Source organism: Hypanus sabinus, chromosome 8 (genome assembly GCF_030144855.1).
Source record: "Hypanus sabinus isolate sHypSab1 chromosome 8, sHypSab1.hap1, whole genome shotgun sequence".
In the NCBI taxonomy this organism is placed as follows: Eukaryota; Metazoa; Chordata; class Chondrichthyes; order Myliobatiformes; family Dasyatidae; genus Hypanus; species Hypanus sabinus.
The window spans coordinates 172,786,097-172,798,878 of NC_082713.1; the positions used below are offsets into that span (position 1 = coordinate 172,786,097).

General features: G+C 42.6%; 1 protein-coding gene across 1 annotated transcript in view; it reads left to right on the forward strand.

Annotated features, from left to right (window-relative positions):
• The window catches only part of rfx4 (regulatory factor X, 4), a 126,885-nt gene that overhangs the window by 38,255 nt on the left and 75,848 nt on the right, over positions 1 to 12,782 (forward strand). Inside the window, exons 7-9 of the mRNA XM_059976613.1 lie at positions 5,393 to 5,470; positions 5,549 to 5,712; positions 8,568 to 8,668. Of these exons, the coding sequence (XP_059832596.1) occupies positions 5,393 to 5,470; positions 5,549 to 5,712; positions 8,568 to 8,668 (343 nt within the window). The remainder of the gene's footprint in view (positions 1 to 5,392; positions 5,471 to 5,548; positions 5,713 to 8,567; positions 8,669 to 12,782) is intronic.

Below are 12,782 nucleotides of genomic sequence, written 5' to 3' on the forward strand. Positions count from 1 at the left end.
TACAAGGTTGTCTTTATTCTTTATTCTGCGTGCATTCAAATATAGCATCTTTGGTCCTCTATTTACTTTTCAATTTTGTTGACCTTATACATTGCAGCTTATCCTGTTGACTGTCCTATCATCTGCCTGTCCTTCTTTACAGTCTCACTGCACACTGCCTCTGCTTGTAAACCAACAGTCCTATTACTCCAGCTCCCATCCACTTGCCAAATTAGTTTAACCCTCCTGAACAGCTCTCAAACCTACCTGCAATATTGGACCCCCTTGGGTTCGGATTTAAACTGTTCCTTTTGTACAGGTCATACATTCCCCAGAAGAGATCCCAATGACCCAGAAATCTGAAATCCTGCCCCCTGCACAAGTTCCTCAGCCACACATCCATCTGCCAGATCATCCTATTCCTACTGTCACCAGTGCGTGGTATAGGCAACAATCCTGAGAGTACTATCCTGGATGTCTTGCTTTTCAGTTTTCTACCTCACTCCTTAAATTCTCTCTTCAGGATCTTCTCCCTTTTCCTGCCCAAGTCATTGATGCCAATATGTACCAAGACTTCTTGCTGCTCCCCCTCCCCCTTTCGAATGTTGTGGACCTGATCCAAGGTGTCCCTGACCCTGGCACCCGGGAGGCAACATACCATCAGGGTTTCTCTATCACGTCCATTGAATCTTGTGTCTACTCCTCTAACGATGGAATCCCCTATCACTACTGCAGTCTTCTTCTCCCTCTTCCCTTTTGAGCCACAGTACCAGAAACCCAGTTGCTGTGGCTCCCCCCCAGTAGGTCATCCCTGTTAGATGTGTAGGTCATGACCAAAGGAAAATTGTCTGGAGTCACTTATCACTTTAGTGCAATGGTGTTTATTAGGCATGTCAAAAATCAACTTACAAAAATTAGTGAAAAGAAAGATGGCAATATTTACAATGTTGTTGCGTGAATGAAATCACTGGAGAGAGAGTTACTGGTAGATACAAAGCAGCTTCTTTATTCGACTAAACAAGGTACAGCAGGCATCATCATACCGAAACGCTTTCAGTGGAAAGTTCTGCTGGCCCAGTGTGGGTCTCAATATTTATTTGCTAAACAGAAAAGGGCAATCCATATTTACAAAGTATAGACAATACTTTCTTTTGAGGCTACATACAAACTTCACACCTTCTGATTACATCTATCCCACTGGCACCAGCAGCGTCTGGACTGGTATTCACAGCTTTTAGGAAATGCATTGTTACAAATGGACTGGGATTCTGATATTCACAGCTTTTAGGAAATGTAAACACAAAGTACACTGCAGATGCTGTGGTCAAATCAAGACGTACAAAAAAGCTGGATGAACTCAGCAGGTCAGATGCTGCCCGACCTGCTGAGTTCATCCAGCTTTTTAGGAAATGCATTGTTACAAACTCAATCCACAGTACATTGTCAAGGAACAGAAGACTGGTGGCCAAAGCCATTTGCTAAGCGTAAATGACCTAAAATTACTCTAACAGTCCCTCCTCTTGACCCTCCTGGACAAAAATAAATTTGTACCAGGAAAGACCAACCTAGGAAGATCTACTCAAATAGGGCAGCAAAAACACCCTGCCTTGAAATTCTCTTCCAATTTTGTATGCCTCAATATCTAGCCTAGCTTTCCCTAATTGCTACCTACCAAATGTTAAGCAGAGAGGCTGTTCCAAGTCTTTAGAAATGCATCTTCTTTCGTGTGCCTGTCGGCTCTTTCCCTGCAGGCTGATTGCAGCTTAATCACATTCCTTGTCTTCACCCCTTCATTCTCTGGTTGCTGAAACTCTTTCCAGGAGCACCCACAGGCCCTCTCATCGATGTACAGGAAGGGGTTGGGGTGGCCTCTCCCCGATGGCACTCCCTCCCAAACTGTCCGGTCAATCACTGGCCCAACTGCTGAAAGCGCCCAGTTCCTCAGACTAAGGGTGACTGCTGTCAAATGCCGTGTGCAGTCTGAAATGCCATCAAAGTTGTGGAACTTGCTGCCTCTGCTTTAACTAAAAAAATCCCTCTCCATCTACTTTCCAATATTTTTCTATTCTATGCTATTAAACTAATCATCTACCTTCAGCAACCAGCTGAGTACCATTGTCAATAGACAATAGACAATAGATGCAGAAGTAGACCATTCGGCCCTTCGAGCCTGCACCGCCATTTTGAGATCATGGCTGATCAACTACTATCAATACCCGGTTCCTGCCTTGTCCCCATATCCCTTGATTCCCCTATCCATAAGATACCTATCTAGCTCCTTCTTGAAAGCATCCAGAGAATTGGCCTCCATTGCCTTCCGAGGCAGTACATTCCAGACCCCCACAACTCTCTGGGAGAAGAAGTTTTTCCTTAACTCTGTCCTAAATGACCTACCCCTTATTCTCAAACCATGCCCTCTGGTACTGGACTCTCCCAGCATCTGGAACATATTTCCTGCCTCTATCTTGTCCAATCCCTTAATAATCTTATATGCTTCAATCAGATCCCCTTTCAATCTCCTTAATTCCAGCATGTACAAGCCCAGTCTCTCTAACCTCTCTACATAAGACAGTCCAGACATCCCAAGAATTAACCTCATGAATCTACGCTGCCACTTTAGCAGCTATTCATGGTTTTCCAACACGCTCTCAGTATCTTCTGCCATGCTCTCGGTGCTTTCTGCCTTTGCATTTCCTCCGGGTATGTTTTCATCAGCTGTGGTCAGGTCTGGCATGGCTGGCTAGTGTTCCTCTCTTAGGTTCTCTGTAATTACATGGTTACTGGGTACACTTCAAGTCAGGTCACTTTTATTGTCATTTCAACCATAACTGCTGGTACAGTACATAGTAAAAATGAGACGTTTTTCAGGACCATGACACAGTACAAAAACTAGACTGAACTACATAAAAAAAAACAACACAGAGAAAGCTTGATCCCCTGCTCTATCTGTGGGAGCAACAAGAGGGTGAGTCATATGCTTTAACCTGAGTCCAGTGTTTCCACTGGCTGCCTCGCCAAGTCTGCACACAGACACATGTATCATTGGCTAGGGGTACCGTCTGTAGTCCTATCCACCTATTCTCCTTTTCCCGAATCTACAACAGCTCCTGCTTCCCTTAGGATGTCAAACATTGTTGCGTGAATGAAATCACCAGAGAGAGGGACAGTAATACAAAACAGCTTCCTTATTCGACAAAACAAGGTATAGCAGGCATCACCATACTGAAACGCTTTCGGTGGAAAGGTCTGCTGGCCCAGTGTGGAGCTCAATATTTATTTGCTAAACAGAAAAGTGCAATCCATATTTACAAAGTATAGACAATGCTTCTTTTGAGGCTACATACAAACTTCACACCTGATTACATCCATTCCATCGGTGCCAGCAGCATCTAGACTGATATTCACAGCTTTTAGGAAATGCGTTGTTACAAACTCAATCCACAGTACATTGTCAGGGAACAGAAGACTGGTGGCTAACGCCATTCGCTAAATGTAAATGACCTAAACCCAAAAATGACTCTAACATACAAACTGATATTTATAAGTACACACAGTTAATTCTCCGTACGTATTCTTGTCCAGTGAACTGCTGGCAGCCTCTATCTCTCTGCTCTACTGAGGGTGATCAGCTCTTGTTTTTGGCACTAGGACATACCATCTTTAATTACGAACAAAGTTAACTTAAAACTACACATGAATCAGAAAATGACACACAAGACAGTGTAGTTACAATCATATTACAAAATAAACAGAGATAACAAACAACATATACATATTTACACATCCCCATTACAAAAGAAATGCAATATTCTGCCGTGTTTGGTGGGAAAGGCACCGTAAAGCCAACCCAAATGTTGTTAAGCTCAGTTTAACACCCAGCAGAACACTCAACACAATCTCACACTTAAAGTTAAGTAGAAACAGAGAATAAAATTAAACTAAACTTTGGTGTCTGACTCTCAATGTATGTAGCAATGCAGAGGGAAACAGTGGGTTAATTATCAGAATATACCAAGAAAATCATTGAAGTGGGTACACTCAATGCAATGACAGAAAATGACAAGGCAATATTTATATCTGAGTGAATGCACATGTGTAAGTAGTATGTTTACCAAGTGCTCTCAGTCACAATTCCCCTCAATGGTATCCAAAATGGTATACCTATCACTAAGGGGAATGGCCACAGGGGCACTCTGTACTGGCTGCTGTTTCTCTTCCCTCTCCTGACAGTCACCCATTTACCTGCCTCCAGCAACTTAGGTGCGACTACCTCCCTGTCGTTTTTATCTGTCATCTTCTTAAGTTTCCTGTATGAGCCGAAGGTCATTGAGCTGCTGCTCCAGTTCCTTAATACGTTCTCTGAGGAGCTGCAGCTCGGTGCACCCGATGCAGATGTGGTTATCCAGGAGGTTGGAATTATCTCAGAATTGCCATATCTCACACAAAGAACACAACACAGCCACTGGAGCCATTCTCACTGCTTAACATTACACCAAAAGACAACGAATGAAAAAAGAAAATGAAACCCATCAGACTCTTCCTCGCCCAAGACTGTGTCGTAGTATGATCAGCTAAAGCATTCCCACTCTAACCCTACTCCACTTACACAATGACCACTCTAAAAATGGCCGGTCCACTTGTTCCTACCTTAGTTTTATTTACCCTTGCTAATGAATGACAACTGTGCCACCAAGAAAAGCTAAAATTCCTGCAGAAGCTCCTTTTTAAAATCTCACACGAGGAAATCTGCAGATGCTGGAAATTCAAGCAACACAAACAAAATGCTGGTGGAACACAGCAGGCCAGGCAGCATCTATAGGAAGAAACACTGTCGACATCAACAGTGCTTCTTCCTATAGATGTTGCCTGGCCTGCTGCATTTAAAAAATCTCTCTGTCTCTCTCTTCCCTGGATTTACCTGAGGCCCCCTCCGCCGATTCCACAGTGACTGTGCTGTTTATGAGGATGTTAGCAGTCCTTGAGAATCTGAATTATGGAAAGAAGCTGGCAGGCTAGGACATAGCATCTTGATGCATAGGAGACTGAGGGGTGATCACACAAACTCTTGAGGAGCATAGACTACCATCAAGGAGGAGGTACAGCAGCTTGAAGGCACATAATCAACCTTCAGTAACAGTTTCTTCCCCTCCGAACGGACAATGAACCCATGAACGTCAATATTTTTTTGCTCTCTATTTTCACTACTGTTTAATTTTTAAAAATTTGTATTTCTCATTATAATCTATAGTTGATTAAAAATCATTATATATTGCACTGTACTGCTGCAGCAAAACAACGAATTTCACAGCATTTTCCAGTGATACTAAACCAGATTCTGATTTTGAAAGCTTTGTACATAGAGGAGGAGGGGAGTGTCTGTGAACATCACAACCTTTCTGTCTTGTTCCTGCAGGTTTCCACCTTCATCATGATGTACCGTACTCACTGCCAGAGGATCCTGGACACAGTGATCAGGGCAAACTTCGATGAGGTAACAGCTCTGTCCTTGAAGCCAGCCTCCAGTCATTGAAAACCTGCCTCTGACCATTTTCCTTTCTGCCCTTGTCAGGTTCAGAGTTTCCTGCTGCATTTCTGGCAGGGAATGCCCCCACACATGCTGCCTGTGCTGGGCTCGGCTACTGTGGTCAACATCGTCGGGGTCTGTGACTCGATCCTCTACAAGGCCATCTCCGGGGTTCTCATGCCCAGTGTGTTGCAAGCATTACCAGACAGGTTGGTGAAGTCACTCATACCGGCTGATCCGTACCAATCATTGAGAGTTTCTCTCCCGTCTGGAGCTGGGTCACACCTGACCCATTGTAATGCTGGCTGATGTACAGCGAGTACAGTACACAGAGCCTGTTCTGTCCCTAGTTCAGTGTTATCCTGGTGCTTTACTCTACCATTCAGTTACACTCCTAGACCATCACACAAATGATGCATTATACATCAGGCCTGTTACACCCAGTACTTTACTGACCTGATGTGCTCCTTACCTGGTCTTCAATACAGGTGTCCACTTCTGTTATGTTCCATGCTTCACTTTACACTGGATCGATTCCAGCCTGATCCTTCACACCACACCCCCACCTCACATTCAGTCCATTACACATTCATTACACTACCACCCCAGTTCATACACAGTCCATTATACACCCATTTCACCACTGCCCCAGTTCACATTGTCCATTACACCACTGCCCTAGTTCACACAGTCGATTACACACCCATTACACCATCATTCCCACTTCACATCCAGTCTATTACACATTAATCACACCACCACTCCAATTCACACACAGTCCATTACACACCCATTACACCACCACATCAGTTCACACACAGTCCATTGTACACCCATTACACTACTACCCCAGTTCACACACAGTTCATTACACCACTGCCCTAGTTCATGTACAGTCCATTACACCACCACCCCAGTTCACACACAGTCCATTTGTTCAGTCAAGCTGGTTTTGGTTTAGGTGTTGCAATTTTGTTCACACTCACTTTCATTCCTGACTGCAACTCAACTGTGTCTCTGTCTGTGGTTTCCATTGATACAACTATTCCAACTGCTCTTTTAAATGCAAGTGTTCTTTAGTTGGGAGCTGTTTTTCCGATCTCTCAGTGCATCATTAAGCTCATTACCAAACTGACAACCCACAGACAACTTCAATTCAGCCACGCATACTGAAATGGGCTCCCCTTTGTTTTGCAATCAACGGTAGTTTTGGTTCTAATTATTCCTGCATTTCACAATATCAGCAAAGCTCATTTCAGCTGGTTTGGTTGGAGCAGTCAAATTTCTAAGCAAACTGTATGCCTTTAAACTCAATGCACTCAGTAAAACTGGTACTCGTTTCTAATTCGCTATTCAATTTGCTTTAAAATACTGCTCAATTAGCTCAGTATGCATTTTCCAGTTATTTTTTTGTGTAATCAAATGTAGCTATCTTTTCGATGTAGCTAGCCATTTCTGGCTTTTTAAATTTATGATTATTATCACCCAGTACTCACTGTTTATGAACCTGTGAATTTGTCTGTTTTCTGCATTTTTTAAACTTGGAAGTCTCATTTTCCAAAGAGCACGTGCTACACTGTTTTATTTTACGCGACTGTTTCTCACTGTGCTTTTTTTTTAAAAACTTGAACATCTTGCTGCACTTTAACAGGTGGGTAGCCATCTTGGGTTAATTTAAAACTTTCTCATCACCGCTATTATGTTTTCTAACTCCAAAACATATAAAAAAAACTTTGAAAGGAAAACCAGGAAGACGGGAGATGCAAGTCTCAGTTAGTTTTAACTTTAAGCAACACACTCGCAAATCATGTAGTAGCATCATGACATATGCAATTCAAGTGGTTTTACATATAACCATAATGAAATATTTAAGCAAACAAGAATGTTCAATTTAACAATATATTTATGTGATTACTCAAATATTACTGAAATCTTAAGTTTCTGCATCTGTGGAGAGGAGACTAATTGCTGACACTGGGCATCTGTGGAGAGGAGACTAATTGCTGACACTGGGCATCTGTGGGCCCTCATGATGTTGACAGTGGATGAGTTCTGGAAATCAGGCCCGTATATTTCATTTCTGGTCACTAATGACCCCATTGGCTCTCCCTCGAGGGAAGTTTGTGTTGATTAGGGGAAAGTCTGCTAGATCTGGGATTGTTTGCCACACTGAATACATTCTGGAAAGGTAGGTTATTGACAGGACATTCACAGTAGCATAGCAGTTAGTGCAGTCTCTTTAGAGCACCTGTGATCACAGAACAGGGTTTGATTCTCGCTGCTATATGTAAGGAATTTGTATGCATTCCCTGTTATCAATGTGGGTTTCCTCTAGGTGCTCCGGTTCCCTCCCATATACCAAAGATTGCGGGTTAGGGTTAGCAAGTTGTGGACATGCTATGTTGTGTTGTAAGTGCAGCAACACTTGCAGGCTGCCCTCAGCGTAATCCTCAAACAAGCTCCTTTATCTCTAATCTAATCTTTATCTCTTTATCTTTAGTTCTTTGAAAACCCTTTATTTTGTTTATGTATTTAGAGAATCAGTGGAGATGAGGAGGAATTTCTTTAGCTAGAGGGTGGTGAATCTGTGGAATATGTTGTTACAGATGACTGTGGAGGCTAAGTCATTGGGTGTATATGGCAGAGGTTGATAGATTCTTGATTAGTCATGGCATGAAGGGATACGGGGAAAAGGCAGGAGAGAGAAAATGGATCAACCATGATGAAATGGCAGTGCCGACTTGAACAGGCCAAATGGCCTAATTCTGCTCTTATACTTTACGGTTTATGGTCTTATGGAATAGGCCCTTGCAGCCTTTCAAATTGCCCTGCCACCAATTTAACCCTAGTCTAATCATGGGACAATTTACAATGACCAATTAACCTACTAACCAGTAAGTCTTTGGACTTTGGGAGGAAACCGGAGTACCCAGAGGAAACACTTGCATTCTATGGGCAGGATGTACAAATTCCTTACAGAGGACACCAGGATTGAACTCTGAACTCCGATGCCCCGAGTTTAATAGAGTCATGCTAACCATAATTTTCTCTGTTGCAATTTCAGCCTCACTCAGGTGATTCGTAAATTCGCCAAGCAGCTGGATGAGTGGCTGAAGGTCGCGCTTCACGAACTTCCTGAGAATTTAAGGAACATCAAGTTTGAATGTGAGTAATGTATCAGTGTGAGCTCACTTGTGTAACAAGCCTACAAACTAAACACTTGTGTAACATTGCAGGTTCACATCTCTCTATCCTGGAATGTGATTGGAGAACATGACAGGTGAATGCTCATCCCTATCTGAAATCAAGTTCAAGATTCAAGATTGTTTATTGTCATTTCCAGTACACGATTGTTAACGGAATAATTGTTACTCTGAATCTAATGCAGCACAAAAAAGAACATAATAAGATAAAGGATGCAATAATAATAAAAAAAACAATAAATATAAATACATGAGATAGCTTATATACGATTATTTGCATGTCCATAAAGTGACATTAGGTATAGGAGTGTCTGAACATTGCAAGTGTCACTCCACTCTTCAAGAAGGGAGTGAGGCAGAAGAAAGGAAACTGTAGGCCAGTTAATCTGACCTCGGTGGTTGGGAAGATGGTGGAGTAGATTGTTAAGGATGCATTCTCAGGAGACTTGGAGACACATGATAAAATAGGTCAAAGTCAGAATGGTTTCCTCAAGGGGAAATCTTACCTGATAGATCTGATGGAATTCTTTGAAGAAATAACAAGCAGGATAGACGAAGGAAAATTGGTTGAAGCTGTGAACTTGGATTTTCAGAAGGCCTTTGACAAGGTGACACACATGAGGCTGTTTAACAAGCTACAAGCCCATAGTATTACAAGAAAGATTCTAGCCTGGAATCTTTTTTATGGTCTTATGGTTTAGTCTGGCCCAGCCAGGAGGTAAAGATTGGGAATAAGGGAAGCCTTTTGTGACTGGCTGCCGGTATTCCACCAGGGTCTGTTTTGGGACCGATTTTTTTTTTACATTATATGTCAATGTTTTGGATGATGGAATTGATGGTTTTGTTGCAAAGTTTGCAGACAATATGAAGATAAGTAGAGAGACAGGTATTTTTGAGGAAGTAAAGAGGATACAGAAGAACTTAGATTACGAGAATGAACAAAGAAGTGGCAGATGGAATATAGTGTCGGGAATTGTATGGTCATGCAATTTGGTAGAAGAAATAAAAGGGTTGATTATTTTCTAAATGGGAGGCAAAATACAAAAAAAAACAGATGCAAAGGGACTTGGGAGTCCTCATGCAGGATTTCCTTAAGGTTAATTTGTAGGTTGAGCCTGTGGTGAGGAAGACAAGTGCAATGTTTGATTTCATTTCAAGAGGACTCGAATATAAAAGCAAGAATGTAATGTTGAAACTTGAGAAGGACTGGTGAGGCATCACTTGGAGTATCGTGAGCAGATTTGGGTCACTTATCTTAGAAAGGATGTGCTGAAACTGGAGAGGGTTCAAAGGAGGTTCATGAAAATGATTCCAGGATTGAACGGCTTGTCGTCTGGAGTGTTTGGTGGCTCTGGGCCTGTACTCACTAGGATTCAGAAGAACGAGGGGTGACCTCATTGAAACCTATCAAATGGTGAAAGGCCTTGATAGAGTGGATGTGGAGAGGATGTTTCCCAAGGTGGGGGAGTCTAAGACCAAAGGACATAGCCTCAGAATAGAGGGCTTTCTTTTAGAATGGAGATGAGGAGGAATTTCTTTATCCATAGAGTGCTGAATCTGTGGAATTCTTTGCCACAGGCAGTTGTGGTGGTCAAGTCTTTATGTATATTTCAGTAGAGGTTGATAAGATTCTTGATTGGTCAGGGCATGAAAGGATACAGGAGAAGGCAGGAGATTGGGGCTGAAAGGAAAATTGAATCAGCCATGATGAAATGGTGGAGCGGACTCGATGGGCCACGTGACCTAATTCTGCTTCTATATCTTATGGTCTTATATACAGTAAGGTGACTGACAGGATAAGATAAAATAGTGGCGGTTTGGGGTTGTAGAGGTGTGGGTTAGTGGGTGGAGGTGTTGATCAGCCTTACGGCATGGGGAAAGTAACTGATTTTGAGTCTGGTGGTCCTGGTGTGGCTGCTACGTCGCCTCCTCCCTGATGGGTGGGTAAGCAATCTATGAGCAGGGTGGGTGGGATCCTTCATGATGTTACCAGCCCTTTTTTGGCACCTTTCTGTGTATATGTCCCTGATGGCAGGTCAGCTGCTGCCAGTGATGCACTGGGCAGTTCTGATGAGCCATTGTAGAGCCTCCCTGTCTGCCACAGTGCTGTTTCCGTACTGTGTGTTCTCTTACAGCAATCCACCTCTTGTTGGGCAGAAACAAACAAGATGTCTTTTGTTTGGTGGTGAGGAAGGCAAATGCGATGTTAGCATTCATTTCAAAAGGACTAGAATATAAAAGCAGGGGTGAGAGTTTATAAAGCACCGGTGAGGCCTCATTTGGATCATTGTGAACAGCATTGGGCGCCGTATCTTAGAAAGGATGTGGTGACATTGGAGAGGGTTCAGAGAAGGTTTGTGAAAATGATTCCAGGAATGAAAGGCTTATTGTATGAGGAGCAATTGGTGGCTCTGGGCCTGTACTCATTAGAACTTAGAAGAATGAAGGGGGACCTCATTGAAATCTACCGAATGTTGAAAGGCCTTGCTAGAATGGATATGGAGAGGATGTTTCCTATGTTGGGAAATTCTAAGACTAGAAGACACAGCTTTAGAATAGAGGGGCATCCTGTTAGAATAGAGATGAGGAGAAATTTCTTTAGCCAGAGGGTGGTGAATCTGTGGAATTTGTTGCCACACATAGCTGCACAGGCCAAGTCATTGGGTATTTTTAAAGCAGAGATTGATGGATTCTTGAGTAGTCAGGGTACAGGGAGAAAACAGGAGACTTGACCTGGGAGGGAGAAGGATCAGCCGTGATGAAATGGTGAAGCAGACTCGATGGGCCAAATGGCCTAATTCTGCTCCTATTTCTTATGTCTTATGATCTAAATTAAAGACTCTCTGAAACATTTGCCTAAAGGAAATCAGTAAACCTAGTTAATGGATCCATGCTAGACTTCATTTTCACAGAATGCTGCAACACAGTATAGGCTCTCCAGACCACAGTTGTGCCAACCTTTTTAACCCTTCCCTCCCAATTGACCTCCATCTTTCTATCATCCATGGGCCTATCTAAGAGTCTTATAAATGCTCCTAATGTATCTGCCTCTACCACCACCCCTGGCAGAGCATTCCACACACTCACCTCCCTCTGGGCTAAAAAACTGACATCTCACCCACCCCCCCCCAATACCTTCCTACAATCACCTTAAAATTATGCCTCCCCTATTAGCCATTTCCTCCCTGGGAAAAAGTCTCTAGCTATCCATTCTAGCTATGCCTCTCATCATCTTGGACATCTCTATCAACTCGCCCCTCATCCGCCTGCACTGCAGAGAGAAAAGCCCAAGCTCACTCAACCTTTCCTCCGTTATACCGTTAGTTGCATGTTACACTCTACCCAATGGCAAAGCAGTTCATTATTAGGGTCAATGAGAGCAAACAGTGTCTCTTTCATTGGTTCTTTAATCATAATCTGATGCAGCTCAGGAAGAGGCTGTTTGGCCCATTGGGTGTATGTCGGCTCTCCCATCACTCACACTTTCTACATTCCCCATGCCCTGACAATGTCTCCTCTTTTTAGTCTGTGTTCAAGAAACGTGTAGAAGATCACAACAAACTGCATTAAATTTTTGCTTCTCCCCTTTAATCTTTTCATCTGGGTCCAGTTACCATGAACACTGGTGCCTTTAGAGTTGGACCTTTACATGAATTAGATGTAAGCCCCTAATGTTGTTGCATACCTTCATTCAATTTCTCTTCAGAATCAGAATCAGTTTTATTATCATTGGCATTTGTGGTACAATGCAATACATAATAAATTTATATATAAATAAAAATTAAATAAGTAGTGCAAAAAGAGAGAAAAAAGAAAAATTGGTTAAAAAAAAAGTGAGGTAGTGTTCATGGGTTCATTGTCCCATGTGTTGAGTGTGTATCTTCAGTCTTGTTACCTCCCTGATGGTAGTAATGAGAAGAGGGCATGTCCTGGTTGATGGGGTCCTTAATGATGGATGCTTCCTTTTTCAAGTCAAGTCAAGTCAAGTCAAGTCACTTTTATTGTCATTTTGACCCTAACTGCTGGTACAATACATAGTAAAAATGAGACAGCGTTTTTCAGGACCAAGGTGTTAC